Source organism: Meles meles, chromosome 18 (genome assembly GCF_922984935.1).
Source record: "Meles meles chromosome 18, mMelMel3.1 paternal haplotype, whole genome shotgun sequence".
Lineage (NCBI taxonomy): Eukaryota > Metazoa > Chordata > Mammalia > Carnivora > Mustelidae > Meles > Meles meles.
In genome coordinates this window covers 7,414,101-7,433,246 of record NC_060083.1, presented here as the reverse complement: position 1 = coordinate 7,433,246, position 19,146 = coordinate 7,414,101, and the positions used below count along the sequence as shown (strand labels likewise).

General features: G+C 49.0%; 1 protein-coding gene across 1 annotated transcript in view; it reads right to left on the bottom strand.

Moving 5' to 3' along the window:
- LOC123929356 (myosin-13) overlaps positions 1-19,146 on the bottom strand; it is a 118,711-nt gene that overhangs the window by 84,191 nt on the left and 15,374 nt on the right. The window contains exons 14-28 of the mRNA XM_045984910.1: positions 18,744-19,053; positions 17,145-17,153; positions 16,756-16,829; positions 16,573-16,660; positions 12,857-12,974; positions 11,139-11,262; positions 10,023-10,159; positions 8,365-8,620; positions 6,614-6,856; positions 5,047-5,223; positions 3,767-3,912; positions 3,553-3,643; positions 2,187-2,576; positions 203-329; positions 2-120 (exon numbers count right to left, since the gene is read on the bottom strand). Coding sequence (XP_045840866.1) covers positions 2-120; positions 203-329; positions 2,187-2,576; positions 3,553-3,643; positions 3,767-3,912; positions 5,047-5,223; positions 6,614-6,856; positions 8,365-8,620; positions 10,023-10,159; positions 11,139-11,262; positions 12,857-12,974; positions 16,573-16,660; positions 16,756-16,829; positions 17,145-17,153; positions 18,744-19,053 — 2,409 coding nt within the window. The remainder of the gene's footprint in view (position 1; positions 121-202; positions 330-2,186; positions 2,577-3,552; positions 3,644-3,766; positions 3,913-5,046; positions 5,224-6,613; positions 6,857-8,364; positions 8,621-10,022; positions 10,160-11,138; positions 11,263-12,856; positions 12,975-16,572; positions 16,661-16,755; positions 16,830-17,144; positions 17,154-18,743; positions 19,054-19,146) is intronic.

Genomic DNA, 19,146 nt, shown 5'->3' with positions numbered 1-19,146 from the left:
CCTTGGTTTCTTCTTCCAGTTGCCTCTTCAGCTCCTCCAGCTGCTGGGTGAGGGCCTGCTTGCCTTTGGTTAGCTGTGAGATCAGAGACTCCTTCTCTTCCAGTTGGTGGCTCAGTTCCCCTACCAAACAGGAGTATGAGTGTTGCTGAACATTGTTGACCCATGGCCTGTAGTTTCCGGAACCCAGCCCCTCAACCCTTACCATTCTGGGTCTGCAGTCTTGCCTTCTGCATGTTCAGATCATGGATTAACTGTGTCTGTTGGTCATCCTTGGCTTTGATCTCATTAAATTGGTCTTCCACAGTCCGGCACATTCTTTCCACATTACTCTAAAAAAAAAAAGTCAACATGAATGGAAAAATTGGGTTTCTGGTGTCCAGGTCTGAACTGGGAAATTGGGTTAGTTTAGCTTCTTGTCAGGTAAAATAAATATAAGAATACAGAACACATACACGTCGGTTTAAAAAATGACCATCACTTTGGATTTGCTTTAGTTTTATCTGTGATGACTGCTTAGTCATCAATTGGTTGGAGCAACAGCTTTAGGTAGATAAATATTGATTGGTTTGTAAAAAAAAAAAAAACAAAACCAAACCAAAACAAATAAACAACCTTTGAAAACATGCCACTCCAAGGAACCTCAGGATCCTCTTGTAACGTAAGTAATTCTGTTGCCATGTGAGTAATATTACCTTCTGATTTATTTGTTTGCAAGCAGTATATTCAGGAGACACTGTTGCACATTTCATTTGATTATACAAAAGATTCCTTATGGGGGAGGTAGCACAGAGAGATTCACTCCCCCAGCCTCTAGTTTGGCCCCTGTTTTCGTGGAGTTTATTTCAAAACGTTGCATATATTGTAGACGTCCTCCTCATGTAACATAAAATAAATATGTTGAGCATATATTTTTCCTCAGACTAGGAAGTATAAGATGGTAGCAGAAGAGGCAAAGATACTAGATTCAAAGGAAGGTCTCAAGAGGCTTTGGATATCTTTGAGAAAATGACATATGAACATACAATAATTTTATCTAGGGTAGTTGACAAAGAGCAAATCACAAGGTGAAAAATCAAAGGATACAACAACTTAAAAAATATAAAGCAATATGAGGTACTTCCTCCACTGCATTCTAAAACTGACATCAGAGAGCATGAAATGGCGGAGGAAGAGAGGTGGCAAGGAGATGCTGTCATTTCTTCTAACCCAGACAACCCTGCAACCTGCCCTGGGTGATGGGGGAGAGAGACAAAGACAGAGACAGAGAATACATATAGGCCTAACTCCTTAGAGGGAAGAAAAACCCAAGAAGGACAGAAAAACAGGGAAGCAAGCAAGAGAGAAAAAGGAGTTGCAATCAGGTACTGAGGAAGAAATCAAGAGGAAAGCCTGGGTGTGGGAGTCCAGATCCTAAACAAGGACAGCAAGAGGCCCCACAAATCTAGAAGCATGTTATCGCTGAGGAAGCCTTTGCCTTGAAGTCATACACAGGGGTGGGTTTACCAGTAAGCTGGTGTGGTTGAGCACGACCTTTATTTGCACGGGCCCTAGACCACGAAAGTAGCTGTAGAAGGTTTCAGGTGGGGAAGGAAATCTACAAGCAAGCAGAATATATTTCTAGGGAGACATTTCTGGCAAACTGTGTCTCCAGGGTGCCAATAATTTGTGACTTCTTTCTCTCACTCTAAATGACTATTTACTTTCGTGCCTAAATCTGTATGTATAATTTTATATACATTTTCTTAAAGAGTTCCTCCCCTCCTGAAATTTACATGCTTCGAGTGTAACAAAACTTGGATCTAACTCTGTTCTCATGCATAAGTTCTCATTAGTTATGCTTCCCAGGGATGGATACCATGGGCCAAGGAGGCGGCATACCCAACCATACCCAGCAAGGCCCTTTGGTGCAATCCATTCATAGGTTTAGTTCTAGAAAATGCCAAATGGTTTGGAAGATTCTGAAATCTTTCTGAAATTCTGGAAGGATGATGAGACCTCAAGTCATAGCAGGTCACTGAGTCAAGCTCCAACGACAGGAATGGATTTAGGGGTACTGGGAGCAGGCAGAAGGCAGGAGAGCCTTGCAGTTTGGAACAGGCAGTGAGTTTGGGGGCATCGAATTACGTCTGCTTCCTGGGCAGGTGAATGTACCTGCCTTGCATTTGCTAAGAGTAGGGGTCAGGTACCTTCGACTTGGAGACTGTCTCAATGTTGCCGGCCATGTCATCGATCTCCATCTTCAGCTCGCTCTTTTCCTTCTCCAGCTTCTGCTTGACCCTCTGCAGGTTGTCTATCTGCTCCCCAAGCTCAGCCACACTATCCGCGTGTTTCTTCCTCAGGGTGGCCGTGGTGGCTTCGTGCTGCAGGGTGGCCTCCTCTAGGTCCCGGCGAAGTTTCTGGAACTCGGCCTCGCGCTTCTTGTTCATCTCGATCTGGGCGGACATGGCCCCACTGGCTTCCTCCAGGCGCTCGCTGATCTCCTCCAATTCCCGGGAGAGGTCAGAGCGCTGCTTCTCTGCTTTGGCTTGGGAGGCCCGCTCTGCCTCGATTTCCTCCTCCAGCTCTTCTGTGCGGGCCTGAAAGCGTCACTGCATCAGGAATGTTGGGGGGGGGAGGGAGCAGCCCACTTTGAGCGGGGCAGGTGGTGACGGATTGGGGGTAGGCACCACAAAGAAAAGACTGCATGATAACATTAAGTTAATGAGAAATAAGTTTGGAAACATTCTAAAGGTCCCTCAGTAGGGGATGGTCAAATCCAACATGATGGACGCATGTTCTGGAAGTTCATAAAGTCTTTAGAATTGGCCCATGTCTACCCCGGACATCTCTGTAGGATGCATTGCTACATGAGAGTAGCAAGTTGCAGAACCATAGTCTCCATGTTATGATATTTAAGCTAAAAAAATATAAAGTATATAGAATATAAAATACACATAGACTTAATGAACATATTTACATGCATAAATAAATATATATGTACAGATACATAATATGTTCTTGTTCCTTCATATTTTAACACATACGTGCATATATATATATGTATGTGTGTATCACGTATCTATCTCCCGTAGGTAATTTCTTTGAGTCTTTATTTCATTTTTAAGTAATCTCTATACCCGACATAGGGCTCGAACTCACAACCCTAAGACCAAGAGTTGCACGTTCCACCGCCTGAGCCAGCCAGGTGCCCTTCTTGGGATCCTTAATGCATACATAAACCCATAGCAAGGGAGCCAGTAGGATACACAATCCACCAGAAAGTGAGCGTGACTTCTGAGAAGGGAGGGTTACGGATGGTGATCCATGCACCCTTACCAGTCATATCTGGCCTTATTGGTAACACCGTAATATTCCCAAAGAAATCTGTGTATGTGCTACTGGCAAGATTAAAGTGTTAATTTCAGAAAAATCAAGGGAAGGACAAAACATTGCCTCCAGCTCTGAGGATAGGAAGAAAATAAGCAGCGAAAGCAACAAAACCAAGGGCAAAAACAAGGGCAGGAGGGACCCTTGCAAAGGGTTTTCAGGGTCGGGAAGGTTTAAAACTTCTACCTGCAGTTCTTTGATCTTCTTTTGTAATTGTAAGCTGTGCGCTTGCTCCTCTTCAATCTTGGTTTGTAACTGACTGATTTCAAACTCCTTCCTGCAAACAGATGCATAGTTATACAGTTAAAAGAACAACAACAACAATGTGAAATACAAGGCTTTTAAAGGGGGTAAGTTGGCATTCGGGCTTAAACACAGAGGTCAAACACGAGATAGCTACTTCTTCAATTTCTCTTCCACTTGCTGCTTGTCATTTTCTAGATCCATAATGGATTCCTGGGACATTTTCAGGTCCCCTTCCAGCTTCCTCTTTACTCTCTCCAGGTCTGCTCGCAGTTTCTTCTCCTGTTCCAAGGAGCCTTCAAGCTGGGGAGAGACAGGCAGAAAGGTTGGAGCTCGCCCCTTGGCCAGTGTGGCCACACCGTCACTGATGACTTCTGAGAGCTCCCGTGGGGTATGGCCACTGGTGTCTGCCCCAGGACGGAACAAGATTTCCCGTGTCTCCACTCTTCCCTCCCACACCAAAGGCTACCCTGTATCTCTTAGAAGCATTCTAGTGCCTCTTTTGGCTGATTCTCACTTGGCCTGTTCCTTCCCTGTAGAATCATGGTGACCATAAGTGCACGCTTTGCTCAGAAGGGAAGAAGCAGGGCATCCATGGATGGGCTCTGCTGTAGCTAAGCTGGGGAAGGTCTAGATTGCACAGTCGTACTCCTCCCAGAGGTAGCATGGGGCTCACCTGCTCTGGCCTCAGGAAAACATGCAATCTGGACAAGTTCTAGCCACGGTCGTGAGTAAGCCTGTAAACGTCAGGCTTGGCTCTTATACCAAGAGCCTATATGCAATTGATGAATCACTAACTTCAACCTCAGAAACTTAAAAAAAAAAAAAAAAGTAACATAGTAACATGATGGGGGAAATGGTAATTGTTATGGGCACAGATAGGACTCCTATTTAATAGTGTTAAAATCACTCAATTTTAACAATGTTAGAACAAGATTGGAACTTTGCCAACCCAAGGACCTGAGAGGGCATGTTAATTATGATGTTAATTACCGTGATGATAATGAGGGGTATAGTAGCAGCTAATGTTTTACTGAACACACTCTACGTGCTATTTCTTCCTTCCTTCTTTTTTTTTTAATGAAAGATTTATTTATTGAGAGAAAGCAGGAGTGGGGAGGGGCGGGGAGAGGGAGAAGAAGGCTCCCTGCTAGTCCCAGCACCCTGGAATCATGACCTAAGCTGAAGGCAGATGCTTAAGGACTGAGCCCCCCAATGCCCCCATGCTGAGCTTTCCATGAAAACCCTCCGAGGTGAAGTGGGTCGTATCCCCATTTCACAAGGTAGACACAGGGACGGAAAGACTTGTGTGGAGGGGGCTGAGGTCCGGACTCGGGAAATCTGCTCCAGAATTAGAAGTCAGACCCTTCCCCCCCTCATTTAACTCCAGCCTCTGCAAGCAACAGCCACTGGGACCCCAGAGTAAAACATCCTTACGTCATCAGTTTGCTGCTCTAGCTTGACGTTTATTTTGATGAGACTGTTGACTTTATCTTCCTCCACCTGAAGATCATCTAGTGTTTGCTGATGGGCTTCCTGGAGGGACTTCTTCTCCTTGGTCAGTTTGGAGATGTTTTCCTCGAGGGCTGTCATTTCTTCGGAGAGATTCTTTACCTGGGAGAATAACCATACCCATGGACTCCTCAGACAACTCAATCAGAAGCTACGGATTTTTATTTTCCCCTTTCCTTTTCGCTTTTGCTTTTTTGGCTACCGCATCCTTACCTCCCTGGGAGGCGGTCACTGTGTGGGTTACATTATCCTGAAACTGGCAGCCTCCCAGCCCTTCGCTTCTTGGCTGGCAGGCCACAGAGCCAGTTAGCATCATTCCTTCAGACATGAGTTTATGTCCTACAAGGGAGGGCTCTGCAATGCACATAGGAGGCTTTGGAAGGGCAACCCATCTATCTCTCTTTATCATTATATATCCACAGGAGTCTGTTTCCCAGGTTGGGGGCTTAGAAAAAGGTGGGAAGAGTAAGGAAAGATACAACATGCTATGTAAGAATGGTCCAGAATGGGAACCTGTGCCGTCAGGAAGTGGGGGGCGGCGGGGGGGCGCACCACACAGAAAGCTTTAAGGCATTAAATCGAACTTTGCTCTATGTACACCTCTCTTCCAGATCAGAGGTTCTTAAACTCCCACCCCATGGGCTGAATCTGGCCGGGGACGTGTTTTCTGCATAGCTTCTGCATAAGTTATCAATAATGAAAAAAGCAGCATAATGTCACACAAAATCCGGATTCCCGGCTGTTCCTGGAAAATCTAAAGCGTTGGAGATTCTCATTCTCACCCGGAGCCGCTGGGTTAGTGTTGCTGCCTCGGATGGAGCAGGGGCTCAACTCCTGGCAAGTCTCCACGCCTCCCTAATGTCCCTCTCCACCCCTCCCGGGTGTGGATCCCACACTCACTCCGGGTTACCTCCCACCAGGTCAACCCAATCCCTTGCTCTAAGTCATTAGCAACCATTATTAGGTGACTCAAGAGCTGTGATTTTCATGCATTTCTGCAAAGTGTGAAGATCCTTAATGTGACCGAGTATTGCCAGTGCTTTCCTGAAGACTGCGTCAGTCTATAACCTGCAAGCAACACATGAGGGTCCCTGTTTGCCCATGTCCCTGGCAGGGTGGGGGGTGGCCTAACTTCCTGCCCCCTTCACCAGCTGCCTCCCTCATCATCTGCCTGGCCCCTGGAGGCATTTTTTTGCTCTTCCTGAGCCTAGTGCAAACAAGAATGAAGAGGACGCCACCCTCATCGAGGATCCCTTGCTTTGTGCAGGATGGGCTGGGGGCTGGAAGTTAGGGGTCTGACCAGCCAGGCAGGAGGAGGGTTGAGAAGAGCCTGCGAGGTAGAGAGAGCAAGGCGGAGAAGGATGGGACTTGGTGGGACTCACTACCCGCCCGCTGGCTCCTGCCTCCGACTTAGGCAACATCTGCTCCTAAGAGGGAGTAAGGATGGTTCCAGAAGCTGGGGGTTTGGGGGGGGGCTCCCTGGTTTGCCCACCTTGTTCTCGGTGGCGTGCTTCTCCTTTTCTGCTTTCGTCAGGGTCAACTCAAGGTCGTCGATGTCCCTTTTGAGAGACGAGCATTTATCCTCCAGGTTCCTCTTCTTCACCACGAGGTCAGAGTTCACCTCCTCTTCCTCCTCCAGTCTCTCGTTCAGCTCCTTGACTTTGGCTTCCAGTTGGATCTTGCTTTTGATGAGCCCCTCGCAGCGCTCCTCGGCATCGATCAGGTTTTCTGTTTCCTGGAAGAACCAGGGGGATGTGTTTTGGTCAGACTCTCAGCAAACCCTACTCGGGATGTGCTCTGCCCTCCAGAAGCCCACTCTCTGGACCTGGGCCAAGGAATGGGTCACACACGCACACAAACACTCATATGCGCGCAAACAAACACACATGTGCTCAGTCACGTGTGCACACACATGCACACACGCCACTTGTATATTATCCATATACCTTTTTTAAACCACCAAGGACATTCACTTAATAGAAATTCACCTGAAATAATTCCAAACAACGGAGTCCATACAGTTCACGAAGCTTCTGCCAATTTGCTCAAATTCAGCCAGCCTGCCGTTTCCCTTCCTCTCACCACCCGTCGAAAAATGACTCCTCTACCCAATGTTACCACAGGCTAACTAGTATGTTCAAAACATTACCACCTTTTAACTACCAATGGAAAACTCAGTGTCTGCCCCGGGAGTCCTGCCTCCTCGAGCCACAGAACAGGAAGTTCAAAATAGAAAGAAAGGGAATAAGTTTGTAGATGTCCCAGAAGGCTCTGTAATGAGTCTCTCGGAGAGGCCAAGATGAGCTGATTCTACTCTTAAACCCAATAGGGCTACATCTTCTTGTACAAGAGTGCTGTAAAAACTGGACCCCCACTTCAAGGTTATGGATAAGAATAAGCATCAGTGTTAATTGAATACGTACTATGTGCTCAGCATTTCACCTGCATGGGCCCGTCTGATTCTCCCGACAACCTCATGACATGTGTGCTGTTACTGGGCCCATTTTACAGATGAGAAAATGGAGGCGCAGAGAGGCTAAATAACTTGCCGGAGGCCACACAGCTATCAAGTGGAGGGTCTGGGATAGAAACCCAGCTATCGGGTTCCAAACTTATCCCCTTGCCCACTTGGCTTGGGAAAGTGCTCCCAGTAACTGCACTGTGCTACTGGGAAAGTGAAAAGGGGAGGAGAAAATGCTTTGTATGCATGGCATTTGGGAGTTTATTAAAAAAAGGCAAAGGCAAATGATAAACACCTTAATTTGTGAATTGATACAATGATGCTGCCATGCTGTAGCAGCTGCCTTTTCCCCATCTCCTTGATTAAAAACTGCAAAGCACTTTTAGTATAATCATATTACCGATATTACCGAAACTTATATACGTATGTATAAAATGGTCCCTCTGAATTGTTTTAGTGATTTACTTTAATGCTTATTTACATGCTTTTTTTTAAAAGACCTGGGGGCATTCCTGACAGGTTTTAATCATGAGGACAGACCCAGTCCCCTCATACCCATAACAAAATAGGTCTCACTCCGCTGTGGAAGACAGAAATGAGGGTGTGCAAAAATTCACTTTGCAGACATGCTCCCAAGAACCTCCCGGATGCAGAGGCGGGGCCCTCGCCCTCCTGCAATGCTCCGTACGCCCACGAGGTGGCACCGCTGGCCCTTACATCGACGCACCTGTTAGGGCCTCCGTGTTGCTCCTGGTTTCTATTCTCACCCGGCAGGTACTTACAGACTGGACCTGCAGCTGGAGGTCATTTTTTTCCTGCAGCAGGGACACCATCTTCTCCTCCAGCTCCTTCCGGCGAGCCTCCGATCTAGCCAGCTCCTCCTTGGCCCTCTCGAAGTCTTCCTTCATGGTGGCCATCTCTCGCTCCGCCTCTGCGCTCTTGAGGAGCGGCTTGATCTTGAAGAAGAGCTTCATCCAGGGCCAGTGCTTGACGTTCATGAAGGCGCGGACGTTGTACTGGATGCAGAAGATGGAGTCCCTGCACACCCATCAGACCGCGTTAATGAACCCCAGCAAGGACTCCTGTCCGCCCCTCCTGCCCTGGGGCCCAGGCCCTTTGTCCTTCCCCACTGCAGGGGCAGCCGAGCTCTGCGGCTCCGTGGGCCCTGGGGTGCGCTCTGCCGGTGAGGGACAGAGGCAGCAGCATGCACAGAGGTTGGGAGGTGACAGAAGGCACGGGACCATTTGTGGACCCCGCCGCCCATCAGACTCCCACCCCCACCACAGTACTGGTACACAGTCCCTAAGATCCCCATCACCGATGCTGGGAGCATCTTCATCCCTACTCGCCTGAGCCTGTCTCCCACATTTTATTTACGTATTTGACACAGAGCAGGAGCAGGCGGGGTGGGGGTGGGGGAGAGGCAGACTGTCTGCTGAGCAGAGAGCCCACACGGGACTGGATCCCAGGACCCTGGGATCACGACCGGAACTGAAGGCGGACGCCAACCGACTGAGCCTCCCGGGCGCCCGTCTCCCACATTTGAACGGCTGACTCTCCCCTTTTTGGAAGACCCTCTTGCTTTTGATTTCATGATTCCCATCTCATGGTGCTCTCTGCCGCGTGGGCTCCCTCTTCCTGCTTACCTGTGCGTGTACACCGGGACCGTCTCCCCAACACTTGGTCTCCTAGAATTCACCGATTTCCCTGATTTCGGTTGTCACTGATGTCCCAGAGATGTCACCTGCCTTATCTCTCACTCTATTCTCTGGAGCTCACGTGTGCCTCAAACTTGCTTCCCTTCCCCATAAACCGGCTCCTGCCCAGGGCTCTTTCCCCCATTTCTGTGCTGGCTTCCATTCACCTCACCCAGCTAGATGCCCGCGAGCTGTTCTCAGCTAATGCACGATGATGGCCCACATGGCAATGCCCATGTCAGAGCCATACGGGGCATCAGGGAACTGGGGAGAAGGGACCTCCCCCCCAGTTCCCCTCTCCCTGAAATTCCCACATGTTACCAGCCATCAGGGTTGCTGGTGAATGACTGAAGGAGTAAGACTTTTCAGTGTCCCTGGACTCCATCCCCTGCTCCCACACCACTGGACTATGTCTTAGTTCAGGCTCTTGTCATCTTCTACAAACCCGGTCCTCTCACTGCTCCCATAGGCACCTGCCATGGCTTCCCTGTGGATGCCTGGCTCTGGCCTCATGAACGCGGGAAAGGGGAACCTGTTGGGTGCCTCCCCTGAGCTCCTGGAGGGCAGGGTTCCTCTCTGTATGCCCAGCACCACGCAGGGTCCCCAAGCATGGACAGGCTGCTCAGCAGGTGCTGGGGTAAATGAATGAGCAAGGACATCGATGCCTCAATACTAAAACTGGGAAGCAACCAGCAACTGCGAAGTAGGGAGGGCAGGGTAAGGCGGGGCGAGGGTCCACGCACCTCCTCTCCATCATCTTCTTGAACTCCACCCGCATCAGGTATCCCCGGCAGACAGCCTGTGTGCGTGTCATCAGGGTCACAAGCTTCTCGTCCCTCATCTCCTCCAGGAGTCCGAGAAGCCCAGCTTTGAAAAACACCTGCGTCAGAGGAGAGACGAGCCTGGCCGTGTTCCCAGCTGCCGTGCAACCCGGGGTCCTCCTGGGAGCCAGTTTCTGCCCAGCGCAGCCCTCAGCCTTCAGAGTCATGGCCTGGGACAGGCTGTCCACTGGGCCCCACAGTGGCCTCTCCTGAGCTCGTTCCATAGGACGTTCCTGGCCCCTCCAACCCCCATGGCTCGGTTCAGACAGAGCTCCCACATAGGAGGCAAGGATGCGCCCAGAAAATACCCTCCGAGCTCCACTGCGCCCAGATTGGGAGAAACTCACAGACAGTTCCTCAGACCACTCCAGCTGACATTCCAAGGAAGCAAGGCCCCCTGTGGGGGACCGCGAGCCCCAGTCTGGCCTTTTCCAGGAGGGAGAGCTCTGCAGTCAGGCCAGGATTTGAAGCTGGCCTTTGTCACTCACTGTCCTTGTGAATTTGAGCACGTTTCTTGCCCTCTGGGAGCCTTTATTTCCCTTGCCCTCCTGTAACCCCATGAGGTCAGGACTAGGCTTATGTCCCTCGTGTTATGGGGAGGACTGAATGCCAGGTGCACAGAGGGTGAGTCACAGGGCCAGATCTCCGTGTGCTCAATAAATGGTGGGCATCTATCTGTTATTATCATTCTAAGTTCTCACTGTTCCCGGAATCCTTGCTGCGTTCTCTCTCCTTGGCTTTCTCGTCCCACATAAAAATGGCTTTGCTCTGCTCTCTTAGGACCCTAGAACTTTCTATGGCTTTCTTCCAATGCTGGGGCGGGGGTGGGGGTGTCTGGCTTCCAATTAAGCCTCTAGACACTTAAAAACCAACACAGGGACAGGATTCTCAGTCCCCAGACCCAGGCTCCTTCTGCGTGGGCTCCTGTGCCATGGGGCAGTGAGGTTGGCTGGACTGGGAGAGCGGTCCTTTCCTCCCACCAGCCGACAAGCAGCCTGGGGCGGAGGGGGGAGTTGTCCCAGCTCCACGTGTTCTCACCTTGGTGTGCCCAAACTTATACTGTTCCCGGTCCACGTCGATGGAGCTCAGAAGCTTCTCAGAAGCATTTTTGCTGTCAATAAATTGTCCTTCTGGGATGGCGCTGGCATTGAGGATCCGGTATCTGTGGGGCAGTGGGGGGTGGGGAGCATGGTTGGTCAGACGTCTGCCAGCAGCTGGGTGTTGCGGAGCGGTGGGGAGGGGTGTCTCGGGGGGAGAAGGGGGTCTGGCCCACAGAGCTGGGAGGGTGACCTCCGTGCAATTTCCTGAGGGCTGCACCCTGCTCCTTTCTGCCCCGGGGCCTCACCCCTGCCGGGCCCAACCCATTCTGGGATGACCCATGGCCAGAAAGACCATGCCCTCCCCTGCGGACACGTGGACTCTGGAGCTCCACCAGGGTTTAAGGGACAAGAGTCTGCTAGCAGTTGGCCGAGCACACAGGAAGCTGAGAAAACACCTTACCCTCCCTCCAATCTGGCTTCGGAAGCTGGGTCAGGCCTAACATGTACTTGGGCTCCTCTGCATTGGCTTGGCAGTGCTAGCTTGGAAGCTGGTTTCCGTCGAGGGACAATATTTTCTGAATGGATTCAATCCCCGAGAAAGGCCCCATAGCTAAGACAAGGCCTGCCCTATACCTAAGACCAGGACTTCTAGAACCTTCTCCTGCTCCAGCCTTAGGAGGACATGGACTACGTACAGCTAGTCTGGGAGAAGGGGTACGCAGCTGGAGTTTTGTTTTCAGAGGAAGCAGTTATCTGCATAAAAGAACCTTGAAATCATCTGTGATGCAAACCTGTGTTCCCCCTACTCCTGGAGGGTCCTCGCCCTTCCTCTACTCCAGAAAAGGCCTGGAGTTGTGGGGCCCAGATGGCAGCTGGGACAAGAGAGCTGGTCTGGAGCGGTGGGACTCAACTGGGGACAACGGAGCCCCCCTACCTGCCCTCCCCCCCCCACCCAAGGGACATCTGACAATGTCTGGTGAGATTTTTTTTTAAGATTTTATTTATTTATTTGACAGACAGAGATCACAAGTAGGCAGAGAGACAGGCAGAGAGAGGAGGAAGCCTAGCAGAAAGCCTGATAAGGGGCTCGATCCCAGGACCCTGGAATCATGACCTGAGCCGAAGGCAGAGGCTTTAATCCACTGAGCCACCCAGGTGCCCCTGTCTGGTGACATTTTTGATTGTCCCAGTGTGGATGGGGTGTGGTTTGCTCCTGACACTGAGGGTAGAGACTGAGGATCCTCCTAAAATCCTACAACACACAGGACAACCCCCATAAGAAAGGATTATCTAGTCTAGAAGGTGAGAAGCTCTGCTTTGAAGGCCCAGTTGAGATGGAGGTTGGGGCTGATGCTGGGACCAGTTTGGGCTGGCCTGGCCCTCACTTTGGGCATAGCTCATCCCCCCAGCTAAAGAGAAGGCTCAGGGAAATCCTGGGAAGCTGTGAACTCACCAAACACTCAGCCCAAGGAGCTCTGAGAAGGAGAGAGATACGGGGATGCCTGGGTGGCTCAGTGGGTTAAGCATCTGCTTTCAGCTCAGGTCATGATCTTAGGGTCCCAGGATCGAGCCCCGTGTGGGGCTCCCTGCTCAGCAGGAGAGTCTGCTTCTCCCTTGCCCTCTGCTACTCCCCCTTCTTATGCTCTCTTTTTCTCTCAAATAAATAAAATCTTAAAAAGAGAGAGAGAGAGAGAGATACAAAGCCAGGTGACCTACCTCTGTTTGAAGTCTGCATAGAGGATCCGGCTGGGGAATCCTTTCCTGCAAATCCGGATGCCCTCGAGGACCCCGTTGCAGCGTAGCTGGTGCATGACCAAGTAGTGGTCCATCACGCCTGGGGAGAGAAGTAGTGGTCCATCACGCCCCAGGGTATGTCAGGGGCTTTTTCCTTGTCTTTGACGGTCTGACCACCATGAGACACGCCAACACACCCAGATTTGAGCAGGAAGGGTTAAAGCCAACTCTAAGAATGACGGGATGGACACAGTCTCACAGCAGGAGATAATCCCAACCCCTGGGGACACATGAGCACCTCATTCCTATGGGATAAAAGCCAAAATATGGATCTTTAACCTAGAGTCCAGCTAGGCTAGAATGAGTATGAGCAGCCCTCTGGACTTCCCATTAGATAACATGCTGTGCCCTTCTATACTCAAGGTCAAGGCTGTAGCGTCTGTAGGCTGTGCCTTTAGTGGGAGCAGAGAAACAGAGCAAAGTACAGCTGTGCTTCAGAGGATGCAAAGAGTTGAATGCGGGGGGGTCCTCTGCTGACGGCTGAGCATGAGGTCTGGGAAGGAAGAGGGGACACCAACATTGGGAGGAAGAAGGGGACCCATAGAGACAAGCCCTCATCAGGGACATTCTTGGGTCACGCACAAACGAGGACTGAGAAAATCCTGTACTGGGGCTGTGTGCGTGGTTAAGAGCCTTCTTATGGATGCATAATGGCTTTCCTTGTGTGTTCCCTAGGTTGCTGGGGAGAGGAAGGCTAAAGCTGTCTCTCAGGAGCCTTCTGGAAACTTCTAGAAGGCTCACAGGTTTCCTCCTCGGTGGCTGGGAGGAGAGATGACTACTCATGCCATTTTCAAGGCTCTGCTGCTGGACTGTGCCATCGGGTACAGTAGTTTCTGGCCACATGTGGTTATTAAAATTTAAATTCATTAAGATGAAAGTTCATATTCTTAGCCCCACCAGGTGTACCGTGTACCCAGCGGCTGCCATACTGGACGGCACGGACGTGGAACATTTCCATCATTCTTGAAGGTTCTAGGGGCCCATGATTCAGTCTCAAGGGAGGAGCGGTTAAGACCGAGGAGAGACATCAGACACGCAGAGGACGTCTCCTGGGAGCGAACCTGACGGATTACCAAGTCCAGCTCCCAGGATGTCTCAGATGAGAATTTTGAGGGGGTTCCGATGCCAGCTATGTGCCCCCATTTCCTGGAGAGGTGAGGGCCCTGCCTGGTAGTCTCAGAGCTCAGACTGGGCTCCCTCCTTTCCCGGGGCCCCTGCTGTTGCTGCAGGCTCAGAACTGGGTTGACTTCTCCCCATGTCCCTCCCAACCCAGGCAGAGACAGTGTCTGGAAGGCCCATCCAAAACAGTCCTCTCTGCCCTCTGACTCATGTGCAAAAGTTCTAAAAAGTCCCACGAGCTATTGCCTTGCCTTCCCTTTCTCAAGTTATCCCTCATTCAGCACCTCCAACAAACTCATTCCTCCTGCCAGCTCAGCTTCTCGGGCAGTTGTATGAATCGTGTGGCTTAAAATGCAAATATTGCAAATACTGTAAATGCAAAAATTGCATTTTATGATGTTTGGCGCCTTGGGGACTGCAGACCCTGTGAGACTGCCCCCCACCCCAGCCACCAAGAGCCAGTTCCTAGGAAAGCAGACTGCTCCCCCGGGAGCACACATCTCACTTCCAACAAGCTAAGACCCAAAGCCACGGTCCCCCAACAGTTGTCTCATCGGGCTGCCAGGCTCATCGGGCTGCCACGCTCAGGCCAGGCACGAGACAGCCACGGCAGCCCCCATAGCCTAGGGCCCGTTGAGATGATCCAAACTAGCCCTTCCTGACCTGCTCAGCCTGCTGGCCCATTCCTCCCTACATTGTCCCCTCGTTCCCCTGTGTGAGCGGCCACCATCCACCATTGCCCAGAGCGTGCCCGCGGTTGGGTCCAGCCCAGCTCTGGACGCCCTGGGGCAGGCACTTCAATCTCTTCAGTCTCTATGCTCTCTTCTAGAAAAGGAAGAAGCCCCACTAGGTCCTTTCCAAAGCCTCGCCCATGCTCCTGTACTAGGGTCAGTCTATTCTTGGAAATGAGAGAGAAAACAGAGCAGGGCCAGGACGGAGGAGAAGCAAAACGGAGAGGAAGGGGTGGTGATGTCCTCACAATTCTCCTTCCAAGAGAAAAAGGCAGGCGGTGGATTGCCCAAACCCCTGGGGCCCCTAGAGGCACAGGTTTCCCCAGCGAGGGGCCATCCATCCCCGTCACCTGACACCTGCAGGCAAGTGCTTCATGGACCCCACCTTTGATTTGTGCTGACATGGGCTCAAAAACAGTAATGGAAATCCGCTTTTGTGACAAGACAACTGCACACAAGCCAACAATTTCATCTGATGCCCAGCAACCAGAGAAACAGCTCCGTTCCAACTCTGGAGGAGAAGTGGGCTGTGCTGGGTGCACTGGGAGGGGTGCAGCCTGCAAAGGGAACGTGGGTCCTAACAGCGCGTTTTCAGCTGGTTTTTGCCTTCGAGCTGGACCTCCACGGAAGAGGAGCCGTGGTCGTTCAGAGAATTAAAATGCCTGGTTTTCCGTAGTAATAATAATAATAATAATAATAACAAATATAATAAGTATTAATAATGTAGGTATACTGTAACAATAAAAGCAATTAATTGTTAATGTAGTAATAAATTAATATTTGTTATTAATGAATAAGATAAATAAAATAAATGAGATAAATAATTAAAATAAAATACTATAATAAAAATAAAATATAAATATAATAAAATAAATATGAATAAAAATGAAATAAAACAAAAATTAATTTTTATTTAGTTAACAAATAAACTCATTTCCCACCATGTCGTCATTTCTCATATGCATTATCATACATAACATTATTATCATAATTCTTCTTCTTGTAGTTATACTAATAACAACTCTTGGGATTATCACTGACAGCCAGACACAGAGTGTTCACCGGGCACGTGGCCCGGTCTGAAGTGCTTGACACGCACTCATTCAAGCGATCCTCACAACAACCGCATCAGGCAGGTTGAGTGAGTTAATATTTACAGAGTTTACGCACACTCATTAAATAAATAAATGAATAGCTAAGTAAGTGAATGCATGCATGCATGAAATATCACTTTAATCCTCGTTTTATAGCCCAGAAAGCTAAAGTACACAGATAAGGGTCCCGTGGGCAGTAACAGGTGGAGAGTAATTGCATACCAGCTAGGCTTGGGAAACAGGTGTTTTAATTGTGGTCTATTCAGATGCAGTGGTGTTCTTTGGGGGAAAGGAGTCACAGAGCTCTTGGAAAACCCCAGGAACGTCACGGATCTGATATGCCTCTCTACATACTTGACTATGAGGGATACGGGCTTCAGAATAGGGGTGCTGGATAAAACACAGGACACTAAGGTGAATTTGCATTTCGGATACGGTACATCATTGTTTAGTGTCAGCGTATCCCAGACACTGCATGGGTCATACCTACATGAAGAACATGTTTCATTGTTTATCTGAAATTCGAACTGAATAGAGCATCTGTATTCGTATTTGCTAAATCTGGCCATGTCACTTCACAGATGACATTGAGAGGAGGAAACCCCACAACCCTCGGCTCAGGGAAACCCGCACGAACGCACGCAGGAGTTTGCATGCGTTTTGGGGAGTCCAGTTCTGATGGATTCTCACTCACCAGGAGTCTTGGTCTCATTGGGAATCAGGCACCGCACAAAGTGAGGGTGAGTGCTCCTTAAATTGGTCATCAGTTTGTTCAGATTTTCCTGGGACGCAAATCAGAACCAGCACATTAACATCAGCAAACGCCAGTTCACAGAGCACAAGAACAACCGAACGCAGAAGTTGCCAAAACACAAACCCTGAACACGGCTGACACGGTCTGGAAAGAGGAGCCTTTCTTCTTCCCGCCCTTCTTGCTTCCCCCGGAGTCACCTGGAGACAGACACAGAGGGTGGGTCAGATTCAACCCTGAGCCCTCCCCCTGCTCCCCAGGGTTACTGAGATATCATTGACATAGAAATAACCTTGCATATCTTTCATGTTTGATACACGTCCATATTTTGAAATAGTCACGTTGTTGCCCATACCTGGTTAGGATTACTTTCCTTGTGATGAGAACTTTTAAGATCTACTCTCCTGGCAACTTTTAAATACGCAACTGCTATACATTACATCCCAGAACTTATTTATCTTGTAATTGGAAGTTGGTATCTTTTGACACCTTCATCCAATTCCCCCACCCCTCACCCCTTGCTTCTGGCAACCACAAAGTCCTATCTCTGTTTCCATGAGAGATAGGGTTTTTTTAGATTCCTCATGTAAGTGAGATGGTACAGGATTTGTCTTTCTCTGTCTGGCTCATTTCCCTTAGCGTCATGTTCTCAAGGCCTATCCATGTTGTCGCAAACCCAAGATTTTCTCTCTCTCTCTCTCTCTCTCTCTTTTTTTAATGACTGAAAAGTACACCATGTTTTCTTTATCCATCCACAACACTTTATCCATTCACAACACTTAGGTTGTTTCCATGCCTTGGCTATTGTAAATAATGCCCCAATGAACACGGGGGTGTAGATAATCTCTTAAGGATAGTGATTTTGCTTCCTTCAGATATGGATTGCTAGATTATATGGTAATTTTATTTTTAGTTTTTTGAGGACACTCCATACTGTTTTCCACAGTTGGCTGCACCAACTTAACATTCCCACCAATACTACACAAGGATTCTTTTTTTTTTTTTTTTTTTTTTTTTTTAGTGGTGGCCACATCCTTTGGACCCCAAATGGGACTTTTGGTTTTCTTTTGATGTCACAGAGCTGAAGAGTTTTTGTTCTGTTTTGTTTTTTAAGATTTATTTATTTATTTGAGAGAGAGAGAGAGAGAGATCTGGGGAAGGGACAGAGGGAGAGGAAGAGAGAGAATCCCAAGGAGACTCTGCACTGAGCACAAAGTCTGACATGGGGCTCGATCCCATGACCCCAATGTCATGACCTGCACGCAAACCCACCGACACTTAACCCACTGTGCCACTCAGGCGCCCCTTCTTGTTTGTTTTTAAAATAATCTAACTATAGAACGAATGATTACGTTGTCTATATTTTCACATTTAGAACATTAATTTTTTAAATTGATGCATTTAAGACAATCCATCATCTTAAAACTGTTCTTTGGGGATTATTTTAAAAATTACAATGTGAATAAATTTAGCAAGTGATAGTGGCTTGTGCAACCATTTTGGAAAACAGTCTGTAAGTCCCTGGAGAAATTGGATACAGAGTTACCCTAAGACTCAGCAGTTCTGGGCCTATGGATATATACAAGAGAATTGACCTATAGATATATACAAGAGAATTGACACCATAAGCCAGCACACAAACTTGTATGCAAATGTTCATAGCAGCACAATCATCAGTAGCAAGATGTCCATCAACTCCTCAGTGGATAGACAAAATGTGTGTTATCTGCGCCCTGGAATATTACACATCTATAAAAGAAGTGTGTCCCAACGCAGATAAATCCTGGGAACATTCTGCTACACAAAAGAAGCCAGGTGCAAAGTGGTTCCATTTACCTGAAATGACCAGAATAGGCCAGCCAGCCACCCCATCTCAATCTTTAAAAGCTATTTAAAAACGTGGTACCGGCTCTTTTGTCCCCTGGGAGCCCAGGGACTTCCTCTTAAGGGAGAGGAAGCATAGGAGAAAGAAAATTGGATAATCAGAAACAGACAAACAAATCCAGCTCTGTCTGACGATCACAATGGAATACTTGTTCTTCAAGGAGCAGCTCCGGGTTATAAGTAATGATGCAGGACTTTGCACATAGTGGGGGTGGGGTGGGGAATTTCACCTGTTTCTGCACCAGCGTAGTTGGAAAAAAGGAAGGACAGGAGCTTTAGGGAAGACTTCTGGTAGAGCCCGACCACAGTCTCGTTCAGGGGGTCCTTGTTCTTGTCCAGCCAGCCAGCGATGTTGTAGTCCACGGTGCCAGCATAGTGGATCAGGGAGAAGTGGGCCTCAGGCTTGCCTTTGGCAGGCTTGGGCTTCTGGAAGTTGTTGGACTTCCCCAGGTGCTGGTCATAGAGCTTGTTCTTGAAGGAGGTGTCTGTGGCCTTGGGGAACATGCACTCCTCTTCCAGGATGGAAAAGATGCCCATGGGCTGAAAGAAGGATGACAGACCGTGACTAACATTTAATAGTGCGTCTCAATGACTCCATTGTCTGCAGGAGTCAAATACAACCTTTCTGGTGTT